Here is a 14,250-nt window from a genome sequence, read left to right on the forward strand (position 1 = left end):
CATGGCGATCTGCACACGATCAGCCGATGTGTACGATTTCCCTTGAAACTCTCTTCGGCAGCTCAGCACACGATCTGCACACAATTTGGTGTCAAATCTCTCCTGCATCCAGACTTTTTACAGTGCATCGTGTTCTAGATTGTCAGATCTGCCCTACTGCATGGCAGATCTGACGATGCGATGTACGACCAGCGGGGACGCGCATCGCATCGTGAGTGGGGACTCACGCTTTGGCCATATTTTACACGATCTGTTGTTCAAATGTGTCGGAATCGGCCAGATCGGGTAAAATATCGCTATGTGTGTGGCCAGCATTAGGCAGGATGAACAAACATCTATTCAGTGTACATTATATTACAAATGTTTCAATCACCCGTACGTGTCATGTCCAAACTGCATCACTGTTTGCTGTATTTGCTATTCCGTGTTTTATACCATGTACTTCCACCCCACTGTATGCTATACTGGTGTGCCATACCTCCACTGCATGCAGTTCTGCTGCCACTCCACAGTGAAGGGAATGGAATAGTAACTTACTGCATTGCATAGCACATAAGATCAGTAGAGAAGACAAGACTGATGCTGCAAAGTGCTCAAAGATAACCAAAAAAAAGACTCCCTCCATCCCCCCCCCCAAAAAAAAAACACGGGACACCAGTGAACGGACCAGTGGGTATACACTGTTCTGCTATGTTTAAATGAGCCACAGAGAAAAAAAATTAAATATGGTAGCTGGCAACATTGCCAACCTTTATTACGCATGGCTGAAAGCGCTGACAAGATAAATAAGCTTACAAGACTAACAGGTAAGTAAATTGGTCAAACACTACTATATATCAATTGCCCTCCATCTCTGACCATACCACTTACCACTCGAGAATATATACCACTAATGTAATAGGGATAAAGCTTTTCACCAATACTATCCCATCACAATAAAAGGAAACTTATAGACTTACACCTGATTCCTATATCCTGGTCTTCATCCTCTGTGTCCTCATCATACTCGTCGTCCTCCTCATCCTCATCATCCTCCTCCTCCTCATCAGAGGACTCTTCAGCATAGTTCCTTTAACAGAGAAGTAAAACAGGAACGTATGTCTCATGGCTATAAAAGTTTCACATATTGAGAGACCAATTCAAAAAAGAAAATTAACTAGCTGAACTGCAACAGAAGTCTTGCAACCGAAAACATGCATGTCCACAAAGAGCTGCAAAATACATCTGACCTATAAGTGATGCAGCCATACCTGCCCCGGGAGCTACGTCTGAGAGTTGCTGGCTGACAAGCAGGGCACAGCCATTCCCCTTCCGGTATTACTAAGAGAACCGGTCGCAGACAGAAGAGGTGGAATGCCTTGTTACACTCGTCACATAGAATCAACTTGTCATCCTCACCTGGAACAGAAGGGGAAAGAAAAAAAAAAAACTGCATAAATAGATCCACACAAACATTGACCTGCTGAGCATTGCTGGAAGCTACCAAAGCTTTAGCTGCAGTCTACCTTTCTTCCGACAGACTTTGCAGCGGGCATTTTCAGAGGACATGTCCCACTTGATGCAGGCATCCAACATCCCCAGCAGTACATGTATACGTGAGAATGTTTGGGCCTCAAGGATGGCAGTCTTCCATTTCTCCACAGCAGACGCCACCTGTAATATAGAGGTATAACTTGAGCATGGAAAGCAATAGTTTACGATTTAACAGAGACTCCCTTCATGAGCAGTGTTTCGGGGGAAAATTCTGGATCCAGAAATCACTGTCAATCTGTGGTGATTGAACACATGGAGGAGAGGTGTAATCAAACACCTAGCCTCAAGCTGGCATGCAGCTCGAGACGCCCGGCGCGAGTGACCCGCCAGGTCCAAAGTGATTGCTAGCGCAGAGCTTCTTTTTCATCCGAAAATGAGTCTAACAATATGATGCAAGGCACCAGGAGTCTGCACTGATTCATTTGACATGCGACAACTGTGTGCGCCTGAATCTGTTTACGTAGCACGACATGGCAAAAACCAGAGGCCGCTACACCGAGGCACTTCGTATACAGATTCAGACGCTGTCGCACACAAATATACAGGTGTAGCATATTCTATGAACCAATGCAGTATTGTGGTGCGTATTTGTCGCATTGCGTCTTGTTGGTAACACTGGCTATAGAGTTATATCAGCTATATATGGGAATTCAGTTTTGAACTGCATCATTTTCCATGTAAAGATCTATGCTCAAATGCACTGGAGTCTTGTTTATCAGCATTTAAGTAAAAAGTTCTTGACAAGTTAGAAAGTTTTAACACATATGTATGTCTAAGTTTGTTTTGAAACCTTTCCCCATCTGGTGGGGTAATCCAGCACAATTTAAACAATACATAGTGTTCATTGGATGGCAGCATTAGGTATTCTACATCCCTAGTCTAAATATTTCATAATACTTTTGCAGAAAAGAAACCTGCACACAAAGACCATATTGCTGCATCGGCCATTTATACTGCTGCATGGCGTTGGAAACACCTAAATAGCCTGAAACAAAGCATTTCATAATCAATAGCAAAAAGCACTAGTTTCCCTTAGCCATCATAAAACACTTTCAGTGTAGTCCAGCTTTTACTGATCAGCTTCTATTGAAGTCTGAATGGAACGCTACAGTGGTTAAGGTGAAATAATCACAGGATCTAGAAGGACTTATCTTGTCACATTCAGTGTAGCTCAGCCATGCAAACAATGCACACGGACACTGTACTAGAAAAACAGATACTAACAGTGAAAGTCACTGTCCCATTGCTTAAAGCTTCTCCCGCAAAATGGAAGCACGTCAACACCAGGTCATTAACATCCTGCATTTCAGAACAAATCACACCCACAGATTACAGCAAGTCATTCACCATGTTTAACAAATGTAAACTTGGTAAAAGAAAAACAGTGTAACAATGTACAAATACAAGGTACATATAAAAAAGGGAAAACTTTAAAATACCCGCTCCAAAGATGAATATCCTCCTAGAGCAGGAGGTTGAAAATATACATTCACCTTGTAGCGCAAGGAGTAGAATCCAAACTGATGTATTAGTTTGCTGCCACCAAGTGGACATCTCAGGTATCTGTATGCCTCAGACTACAGCAAGGATGGCCATAAAAGGGGAACACCCATCCAAACATAAACAGTGTTATTTCCACCTTCACAAGGATACTGATGTAAGAATTTAAAAATGTTTGGAACATAATCAAAGGCCTCTGAAAAGTACCATATGCCAGAGGGGGGAATCTAAACTGTGTGGGGATCGATGAGGCAAAAGGAATCCTGACAGACACACAACCTGGCAGCTTCCTAATAACATCACTCTAACATTTAGTGATAGAGATAGAGACTGACAATCATTTTAAATAAAAAAAACAAAAACCCCAAAAACACTTATACTAGTCATTCAAATATTTGCCATATAAAGTTTTCCATTTGCGCCCAGCATTAAAGTCTCTTGTTTGTAGTTCACTAAACTGCAATTAGTCAGTTGTGGCCAGCTAGAGAAGTGCATCATACCTTTGCTTCCTCCGCCATTTTCTTTTCCTCATCCTGCTCCTCAGCTTTGGCAGCAGCCTCTTCCGATTGGGGCTTACGCTTTTTCTGCTTTGGAGCCATAAAACCCTGTAAGAACTTCTTGATGACAGCTGCTTGGAGAAAGATGATGCAGTCTCCAAAATCTTTTAGGTTCTCCAGCGAACGAACCTGTCAAAGAGAGATTGTAAGTGAGCTCTGCCACTATAGTACGGATATGGTTACGGACTATTGCGAAAAAATATACAGCTTATGATTTTACCTTGGCTTCAAATTCAGAAGTGTCATCCAGATAACCTAACCCACCCTTCTGAAGCCTTGTTGCCACTTCTATTATGTCACTGCGCAGGAAGTTCAGCAGGTCCTGGACACCGTCGCATGACTTCAAGCCCAGGTTTGACTTGCGAGCAAGGTGGATGGAATGCAAAATGTCCTGATACCTGCATACATAGTGTCAGAACACAAATCATAGGTATTTGTAAGAAGCCCATCATAGATTGATTCCGCATTAAAGTTTCCAGGTGACAAGTTTCAGATGCTAGATTCCCAGAAAATAGTGGAACGAATTACAGGATGCAACTGATCCAAGAACACATGGTGGATATACTTTTAATGGTAAAAATTGCTCATCTTTAAGACACTATGGGAACACCTCCGAAGGTATATAAGGTGAGGACTTTCTTCCCTATTTCCTGTGAGCAGGCAGAGGCCAGAGTGAGGAGATTTTTGTAGCAGGCTTCTAGTCCTGGAACAGATCTAGGTGGTCACTCAAAATCTGTTGCTACTACCAGAGATACCAACAGGAAAGCAGGTATCTTTGAATTTCGAAAAGTGCAAACTCAAAGTGTAACCTGTGCGGCTGAGGCCATAAGGAAGAATAGGAGCACAAAAACAAGCAGCTTTGCATGCATCTGAAAATGGATCGATTTCTAGCAAAGAGGAACCCAAAATAGAGTAGACATATATAAGGACTAATTTAAAGTCCATTATGCTGCTGGATTATGCGTTTTATTTTTAACGGTGCACGCTCTGTAGTCGTAGCATATATCTACGGGCGATTCAGAATTATACACATTGTGGTTGCTTCTTCGCTTACAGCAAAATGAGTAATTGGGCGTTCGCATGTAGGCCAAGTTTATTGAGCCATGTAGACTGAACTGTGGGCTAAATGGAGTTTTGCTATGCAGAGATCCAAGGACAGGGGTCTGCAAGCTGATGACTACGTGTACGAAACAAAGCATATAATTAGAGGCAGTGTGGTCACAGATACGTACAACTTTCCAGACAGGTGACTATCCTCATTTCCCTGCATGTAATGTGTGTAATTGCAGCCAATTTGCATTCGGCACTGAATCTGTCCCATAGCGGAGAGGTCCCCAAACTCAGCCATTACAGTCCAGATTGTCAAATCAAAGTGACTGAGGTACTAATTAAGTCACCTGTGCTCAAGCATGGATATCCTTAAAATGTGAACTGTAGGGCGAAGTTTGGGAACCTCTGCCATATTGTATAAGTTTATGAACAGAACTTGTGGAGAAGTGATAATGCACCAAGCCCTTTCCTAAGTAAATAACAGCAGGTTAGAATAAAGTTTCCTCACTTCAGCTACTCCAAGTTTCAGGGTGCACATTCCCACTCTGGCGATATAGTTGGTCTCCTTTTTACTTCTTTAGAACACACACACCCCTAATGCTCTTAGAACAGGGCTTGACAAAACCTGGGGGCCAGGTCGCCATGGCGACCAGGTTTGGCTGCCTGGCGACCACATTTGAGGGCAACTCCCTGCCGCCGCTAGTGTAGTGCAGACTGCGAGCGCAGTCCACACTACAGAACAAACACACAGCCGCCAGCAGCAGCTGTGTGTTTGTTATAGCAGCCAATGAGAGTCAGACAGACTCACTGGGTGCTGCGTCCACGGAGGGAGCCGGCTGGAGCTCACTCATGAGCTCCGCCTTCCAGCTCTCCCTGCAGTGGGTGATTGGAGAGTCATGACGAGTCTCCCATCCCATAGTGCAGAGCGAGAGCGGGCCCAGAGGAGTGGACAGCGGTGGTCGTTGTCAGGAGCGGGGATCAGGTAAGGGTGGCGTGTGTGTGTGTGTGTAAGGGACAACGTATGGGGGGGTGGGGACACACACACCACTCCTGGGGGGCAATGCACAGGGGGGACGACGACACCACTCCTGGGGGGCAATGCACAGGGGGGACGACGACACCACTCCTGGGGGGCAATGCACGGCTGACGACACCACTTCTCGGGGGCAATGCACAGGGCTGGGGGGGGGGGGGGGGAGCAAACACTTTTGGCTCCTACAAGCCCCGTCTTAGAAGCAATGCTACTGAGGGAACATTGAAATTTTGAGTCCATGGCCAGGAAGCACCCCAGACCTTAATCCCATTGAGAACTTGTTGTTGTCAATCCTCAAGAGGCGGGTGGACAAACAAAAACCCACAAATTCTGACAAACTCCAAGCATTGATTAGGCAAGAATGGGCGGCCATCAGTCAGTATGTCACCCAGAATTAGATTGACAGCATGCCAGGGCGAATTGCAGAGGTCTTGATAAAGAAGGGTCAACACTGCAAATATTGACTCTTTGCATAGACTTAATGTAATTGACATTAAAAGCCTTTGACACTTATGAAATGCTTGTAATTTTAAGTCAATATACCATAGTAATATCTGACAATAAGGTCTAAAAATACTGAAGCAGCAAACTTTGTTAAAACCAATACTTATGTACAGCCATGGCCAAAAGTTTTGAGAGTAACAGTGAACCTCATCTTAGGTCATCAGTGGACGAATTCCAGCACGTTCACATAGGACTACTACAAGATAACTCCTTTTGAGGGAGTTCGTGCTGCCTACCTCTGCTGTTTTGACTTGATTAGCGTGGCAACCCTGCACTTAATGCTTAACATAAGCTTACTGAAAATTTTCCATATGTAGGAAATAAACCATTCATTAGGTCCTGATTAGACAAGTGTTCCTATTTCGTAAATAAAACCCCTAAAAGTACACTTTGTAAATGCATTTTAGATACAAGTCTAAACACATACTTTACATGTAAAACATTACAAACCACTATTAAAAAAAAAAAAAAAAAAAAATCCCAATACATTGAACACCCTGCATTACACAAAAGCATAATAGGCAAATGGAGATCTGGCACCACCTATCTGCTAAGAGCATTATCTGGTGGTTTTAATGTGTTCATTTGCTAGATAGCAGAGCACAGGCTGGTGTCAAATGGACTCATTTACCTTTTCTGCAGACGCTCTTTTAGCTGGCTCTCTCTAATACCCTGTGGATGCAGACATTCCAGCAGCTCATCCAACTCCTTCTGGGTATCACAAAGGAACCTAAATATAAATAAACACACAATTGTAAACTCTAGTTGGTAGACCTCAATTTTCAATGGAGATGGCCGTATACTGTTAATAGTGTTTATGGACATTCAAATAGTAATGTGCTTTGGAATAATGTGGCATTATAAAGGCTGAAAAAACAAAACAAAGATAAATAAATCAGATTCTGCAAAGTGCATTTAACTACTTAAAAGGCTAATATTTTTCCCTAACAGTTTAGAAATTGTCAGTTTTTTTGTGATTGAATTAGCTCAAGAATATCTTTTAGACTAATACAACACGATCTTCTTAAAAAAATAAATATATTTTTATGGTATACTGTACTGATAGCTATTGACAGGTGTACCATCGATGGTGCAACCATCGGCAAAAATCATTGATTGTTTTGGTTGGGATGCCATTGATGTGCAGCATTGGTGCCCATCAGGTATGGCAAAACCATTTATCAGTCATGGGTTGGGGGAAGGAGATGTACTAAGTTCTGGAAAGTGATAACCTACAAACCACTGCGCTCTTAACTGTCATGTTACAGGTGGTGTTTGAAAAAAAAAAAAAAAAAAGTAGAGTTATGGCAAAATTTACCCGTGTTAACTTTCTTCGAAGTCCATAGGGTCCAAAGGGGAGACAGTGGGGTGTAGGTGGAACCTGCAGGACTTGACACCAACAGCAAAGCTTTTCAATCCCAGGATGCTCCGGTCCTTCCCCTTATACCCTGCCCACAGCCTGAGAGCAACTCAGTTATGTTAACAAGCCCAAGGCAGGATAGGAGAGAAGGAAGACTGGTACAGAAGGAAACAAGTGACCAAGAGAAGAAACCCATAGAAGCCAGGGGCGTCAGGTCAGGTGCTCTGTGGACTTCGAAAAAAAAAACAGTTAAGGGTAAGTTTTACCATAAATCTCCTTTTCTTCTTCAGGGTTCATAGGGCTCCACAGGGGAGACAATGGGGATGTCCCAAAGCAGTTTTTTCAAGGGCGGGGACGCTCCTGAGCTGAGAGGAGAACCTTGCACCCGAAAAAGAAGTATCCTGAGAGGCGAATGTATCAAAGGCATAAAACCTAAGAAAGGTGTGGACAGAAGACCACGTGGCCGCCTTGCATAGCTTTTCAGCAGAGGTGCCACGCCGGGCTTCCCATGAGGGACCCACAGAGCGAGTAGAATGACCAGATACTGTAGCCGGCACCGGAAGGCCAGTCTGCGTGTAAGCCTGTGAGATAATCATGCAAATCCATCTGGCCAGAGTCTGTGTTAGCTGGCCATCCCTTCTTATGAAATCCATATAAAAGATGGAGGGAGTCTGATTTCCTGATGGAACTAGTACAGTCTACGTAGATCTTCAGATCACGGACCACATCCAATGAAGCCTCACCTGCCAAGAGGTCTGGTGATTGAAAGGCCAGAACCACAATTTCCTCATTAAAGGTGGAAACTAGAAACCACCTTGGGAAGGAAGCCCCGATGCGTTCTAAGAACAACCCTGTCCTGATGAAAGATTAAAAAGGGGGAGTGACATGAAAGCGCCCCTAAATCCAAAACGCTACGGGCAGATGCTATAGCCAGAAGAAAGTCCTCTCAGTGAGCCACTTGACATCCACTGATTCCAGGAGTTCGAATGGAGGTTCCTGAAGTGCGTGAAGAACAACTGACAAATCTCACGGAGCCACAGGAGGGACAAAGGGAGGTTGTATACGTAGAACACCTTGTAGGAAGGTGTGAACATCCAGTAGAGGAACAATTCTGTGCTGGAACCAGATGGACAGAGCATAGACGTGCACTTTCAGAGATGCTAAGCAGAGTCCTAGATCCAATCCAGCCTGAAGAAAGGCAAGTATTCTAGAACCTTAAAAACTTGAGGGTCAGTTTCTAGGAGCACACCACTGAAAATATGTATGCCATATCGGGTGATAAATTCTGGCTGAGGCCGGTTTACGGACTCTGAGCATGGTCTGGACCACAGAGCTAGAAAATCCCTTATACGATAGGAGGGTTGTCTCAAGAGCCAAGTCACTAAAGACAGGCAGGCCAGGTTGTAGACAGGGACACAGACAGCATGTCTATTCGTAGAGAAATTTGAAGAGGCACGTCTATGGAGAGACTTTGAAGATAGGAGTACTAATGGCGTCTGGGCCAAGCCGAAGCGATCAACAGTACTGTGCCACCTTCCTGTTTGAAAATCCGAAGAACGAGGAAGAAAGGATATTGGAGGGAAAAGGTACACCAAATGGAAGGTCCACAACAGATAATGCGTCCACGAAGGCCGCGTTGAGGTCCCTTGTCCTGGCTCCATATACTGGAAGTTTGTGGTTGTGTCTTGAGGCCATGAGGTCCACATTTGGAAGACCCCATTCATCCACCATGAGCGGAAAGACTTCTGGATGTAGATACCACTCTCCTGCATGTACATAGTGACTGCTGAGGAAATCCGCTTCCCAATTGAGAATTCCTGGGATGAATACTGCAGAGATGGCTGGGAGATGGTTTTCGGCCCATGTGAGAATGCGGGACACTTCTGTCATTGCTGCTCGACTTTCGAGTGCCTCCTTTGTGATTGAGGTAGGCCACTGCCGTGGCATTGTCGGACTGTACTTGTACAGGCCTGCCCTGAAGAATATCCTGAGCCAGAGTGAGAGGTCTGTAGATGGCTGGGAGTTCCAGGACGTGGATTGGTAAGACCGCCTCGGATGGGTCCAGCAGCCCTGGAAGGAGTGCTGGTCTGTCACTACGCCCCACCCGCGGAGGCTTGCGTCCGTGGTGAGGAGTGCCCAGTCCAGGATACATAAGGGGCGCCCCTTGTCTAAGTGGTATGTCTGTAGCCACCAGGCTAGGGACAAGCGAACCTCTGGGCAGAGGCCCATCGCCTGGGCTTTGAGCAGGAAAGGCAAACTGTTGCGATCCCCCTGGAGAGAACCAGGGGCCTGGAGTGAAACTGAGCGAACTCCATGTCGAAGGTGGACACCATGGATCCCAAGGCCTGCATTGCAGAGTGAATTGTCTGCTGTTAGGAAGAGAGTCCAGGAGGGCTCCCAGATGTACCATTTTTTGAGAAGGTGTCAAGGAAGACTTTTTCCAGTTGGTCAGTCAACCGTGCGTTTGTAGAAAGGCAATGGTTACCTGTAGATGGCAGTATAGAATTTCTGGGGAGCTGGCAACAGCAAGCGATCGTCCAAGTATGGGAGCAGTCTGATCTCTTGACGAAGATAGGCAGTCATAACTGCCATGATCTTGGTAAAGACCCAAGGGGGCTGTTGAGAGACCAAAAGGAAGAACCTGAAATTGGTAATGTTGCTGTAGTAGAGCAAACCGGAGATATTGTTGATGAGAAGGCACTATAGGTACATGTAGGTAAGCATCCTCAATGTCCAGAGACACCATAAAATTCCCAGGCTCCATAGCCAAATATAATAGAGCAGAGGGTTTCCAATACGAAACCTGGGATCCTTATAAACTTGTTCAGATATTTGAGGTTCAGGATAGGCCGATGAGCCCTTCCCACGCTGTGAGAAGGGGACCAGAATTATTACTCCTGAAATCATGTTTTTTTTGCGATTGAAAAAAACTGGATAGCTGAAGGACTGAATGGCCTTTTGGAGCAGCAGGGCCTGTGCTTGGGTCTGATGGAGGGGATGTAGTTATGAGACCGGCGGACGCAAAGCCGCCAGATCTCAATCCAGACATCAGAATCCCGGTAAGGGGTTTAAGATAGGCGTCAAAATACAGACTCCTATCTTAGTCCAGACACCATCCCGAAAGAAGGTAAGTCAGGGTTGCCCTTAGCGTTAGCTGTAGGGGGGGGGGGGGGGGGGGGGGGAAGAAGGGTTAGGATTAGGGAGTCTAGCATGGTTAGGTTTGGAGGGGGGACGCCCTTAGGTTAGGCACCCCCAGGGGAGAAGGTTGGGGTCAGGGACCACTAAGGGAGGGTTAGGGGGGGGTACAGGGGAGAGTTAGGGTACTTATCCCTAGTTGGGATCTGCATCCTGTCTGGTATCCGCCGGTACTTCAATCACATTCCCAAAGGAGGTCCTGTGCAATAGAACTGCTGGGGGAGGGCCCTCAGGAAGGAGGGGGCATATTTGTTGAAGACCACTTCTCTTACTAGACATCTGATGAGCGAATTGAAAAAGTCTGCCTCCCCACCTTGGGATTCCCAAGGGAGAAAACCGCCCCATCAGGATGAAAGCTAGTCTTAAGATTTGGTAGGTGGATGTCTAGTAGCCCCCAGGTCTGTTTGGTCCAAGGCTTGGAGGCCTAGGTTGATGTCTGATGCCTTGGAAAGGACTGATGTTTTCTTTTCCTTGAGGACGAAAGAACCGAAAGGACCGCGTTATATGCAGGGGGCAGGAACGCAGTCTTGATAGCTTCCAAGGTAGTCACAATTTTGACCAATTCTTAGTCAAACAGGATATCCCCAGAATAAGGCAGAGACTCCAAAGCCCTTTTAGAGTCCGAATTTGCCTTCCAAGAGCGGAGCCAAACAATACGGCGGGCCACTACAGAAGTGGCAGATGCTTTGGAGATTAGGAGAGCCGTATCCATAGCTGCTTCACCCAAATAGGAGGCTGCATCTCTAATGTGAGATATGTAGGACAGCTGTTCCCTCGAAGCATCAGGGGGAAATGTCTCTTCTAGAACCTCTGCCCAACTCTCAACTGCTTTTGCCTCCCAGGTCGTAGCCCTAGCAGGACGAGTAATACTTCCTGTAAGAGTATATAGATTTTAAACAAGCTTCCATCCTTCTATCCGTAGTCTCCTTCAAGGAGTTTGCAGTAAGAATAGGTAAGGTAGCATTCTTGACCAGACATGTCACGTGGGAATCCACTGCTGGGGGAACATCCCATTTAGTGCAATCAGTAGCGGGAAGAGGGTAAAAGGAACTTAAAATGTTTAGGCAGCCGAAATTTGTTACTGGGCATATTCCATGCCTCACTCATATGATCAGCTAGCTGGTCAGAGTGAGGAAACTCTGGTAAAACTATTTTTTGTTTAAAGAGTGGCTGTTTTGCCTTCGGAGCGGGTTCTGTCTTCTATTTGAAGACTAGATTTTACAGCTCACGAGTGCAGATATTTAATTTAGTGGGGGATTCCTCATCTCTCGAGGGGGAGTCAGAGAGGTCTGCATCTTCTGCCTCCCCCGTTGATAATTCAGAATCTGATAGCTGGGTGGACTGGGTAGACAAAGCATGTTTAATAGGTTTACTAGGTAAGGGTCTCTCTTTTTGAAAGATTTGCTGAAAGGCTGTAGAGGTATCCGCCAAACTCTGCACTGAGGTAGAAAGTATGTCTACCCATGGGGGAAGTAAAGGTTTTGCCGGGAGTACCTGCTGTGGTAGAGGGAGCTTCCACAGGGACCGCTAGGTGGTCCGCAAAATATGCAAGCACCTGTGAAAAGGTAGCCCAGGGTAGGTCCTGAGGAGAGGACACCATGGCTGATGGGCCCAGGGAAGGTATAACAAGTTGCACAAAGACCATCCTTAATGAGGTCCTCCAGAGCGAAGCCTGCTGAGCAGGATTACAAGACACCAGAATACAAGGAGCAGCAGTCTGCTTGTTATTCTTGCCTCGGCCAGACATAGCTGCAGGAATAATGAAATACACAATTTGATAGATCAGTGAGTAACCCAGGTGTGTGTAATATGGCACAGTAGTGCGCAACAGCGCTATATAGTATGTGATAGCCCTCAAATATGAGGTACAATGAACCCCTATACCTTAGTAAGCAAGAGTTATAGTACAATAAAGGGAAAGGTATAAGCTGACAGTAATAGGAAAACATAGCAGCACTAGCACAAGTCACATACAAACGCAGAATATACATTATAACTGCAGTGGGCACTAAAACACAGACTGCAGTGGCTGGTAGGATATAGCGCTGTATAAAGCTGGCCCTTGGGAAAGGTATACAGGGAGACTGGACCCAGCAATCCCAGAGACCTGCTTGCAGAAAAAGGCTGCCGTGAGTCTGAGGGAGTGGATGGTGAGGAGGAGCAGCTCAGGAACAGCAAGAACGCAGTGGAACAGGAACCCTGAGCTGGGTAAGGAGCCGCTGGGAAAGCGACTTGAAACAAATAAGAAAAGTAAAATCATAAAAATAAGCTTGGGCTGCTTAAAAGCAGCCCCACTCTTAACATGGTGAACCAACTCCTGCCGGACAACAAAACAGATTTGCACTCAGGCTGTGGGCAGGGTATAGGGGGAAGGTTCGGAGCATCCTGGGATTGAAAAGCTTTGCTGTTGGAGTCCGGTCCTCCAGGCCCCACCTACACCCCCATTGTCTCCCTGTGGAGCCCTATGGACCCTGAAGAAAAGATTTGTTTTATTTGCCCGGGGGCTGCTCGGTCTCCTTTACAGTAGCCGGGTGTGGGTGCCGCCGATACCAGGCTGCCCGATCTCTGCTTCTAGCAGTGAAAGGTGGGAGGATCCAAGGGCGTAGGGGGAACCTTCCTTCATATCTCCAAATTCCGATTATTAATCATTGTAAGATGTCCAATCTAGGTTCGAACATAGTTTATAACTCCATTGTAGTACCAACATATTGCAAACGTATATCAACTTTGTTATATGTAAGCTTTTGACATACCAGCTAAGTAAATTAGAATTTTTGTACTTGTGTTAAATATCATCAGAATTGGAACCGTGGGATAGAGACTGGAGCTTGGGCACTTTCAGAAAGGAAGAAAAAAAAAAAAAAAAAGCAGCTTCTGCCTACATCTATATACTCAATGGTTCTGGTGTCCTCCAATGTGCGAGACAAAAAAAAATTATTAACTCACCAAAGGTTTTGCCCCTGTTTAGGTACTGTACTCTCCACCGGTCTCTCTTCCTTTTGTGCGGAATCCTCCGGTCCACCCACACTGCTGTCTGCATCTTCACTATCCATGTTAGCTGTGTGCGGAGGTGGTAATAAGTTATAGTCATTCCTTTCTAGTGAAGGATCATACAAATACTTTGCACCCTAACAATCCAATGCAAGTTAAGGATATCCATGCTTGTGGAGAGATGGTATAATCAGACTGACTGAGGTACTAATTAAAAGGCGGGTATCCACTACCCGATTAAACAGAGCGATTGAACGATAACGACATTATCATCGTTGAATAGTTTGTTAATCATACACAAATGTGGTTCAATGTTGAAAACGACCAGCGATGTACGCTCCTGCTGGTCGTTTTTGACATCCATCATCGCCGAACATGCTGGTCAATCTGCCGACAACGACAGCTTGGCCATGTTCGGGGATGAGGGAGGGTGCCTACACTGAACGAATGATCGTTCAGTTTAGGCACAGCATAGACTGAAACGACTGCACGATTACAATGTCGTAATCGTTTCACAATCTGCTAGT

The 14,250-nt window shown here is 45.5% G+C and overlaps 1 protein-coding gene across 1 annotated transcript in view; it reads right to left on the bottom strand.

Annotated features, from left to right (window-relative positions):
- BAZ1B (bromodomain adjacent to zinc finger domain 1B) overlaps positions 1-14,250 on the bottom strand; it is an 80,965-nt gene that overhangs the window by 18,014 nt on the left and 48,701 nt on the right. The window contains exons 10-16 of the mRNA XM_088455151.1: positions 13,679-13,790; positions 6,809-6,907; positions 3,811-3,988; positions 3,534-3,719; positions 1,506-1,653; positions 1,251-1,398; positions 960-1,069 (exon numbers count right to left, since the gene is read on the bottom strand). Coding sequence (XP_088311277.1) covers positions 960-1,069; positions 1,251-1,398; positions 1,506-1,653; positions 3,534-3,719; positions 3,811-3,988; positions 6,809-6,907; positions 13,679-13,790 — 981 coding nt within the window. The remainder of the gene's footprint in view (positions 1-959; positions 1,070-1,250; positions 1,399-1,505; positions 1,654-3,533; positions 3,720-3,810; positions 3,989-6,808; positions 6,908-13,678; positions 13,791-14,250) is intronic.

This window comes from Taudactylus pleione, unplaced genomic scaffold (genome assembly GCF_031769625.1).
Source record: "Taudactylus pleione unplaced genomic scaffold, aTauple2 ptg000040l, whole genome shotgun sequence".
In the NCBI taxonomy this organism is placed as follows: Eukaryota; Metazoa; Chordata; class Amphibia; order Anura; family Myobatrachidae; genus Taudactylus; species Taudactylus pleione.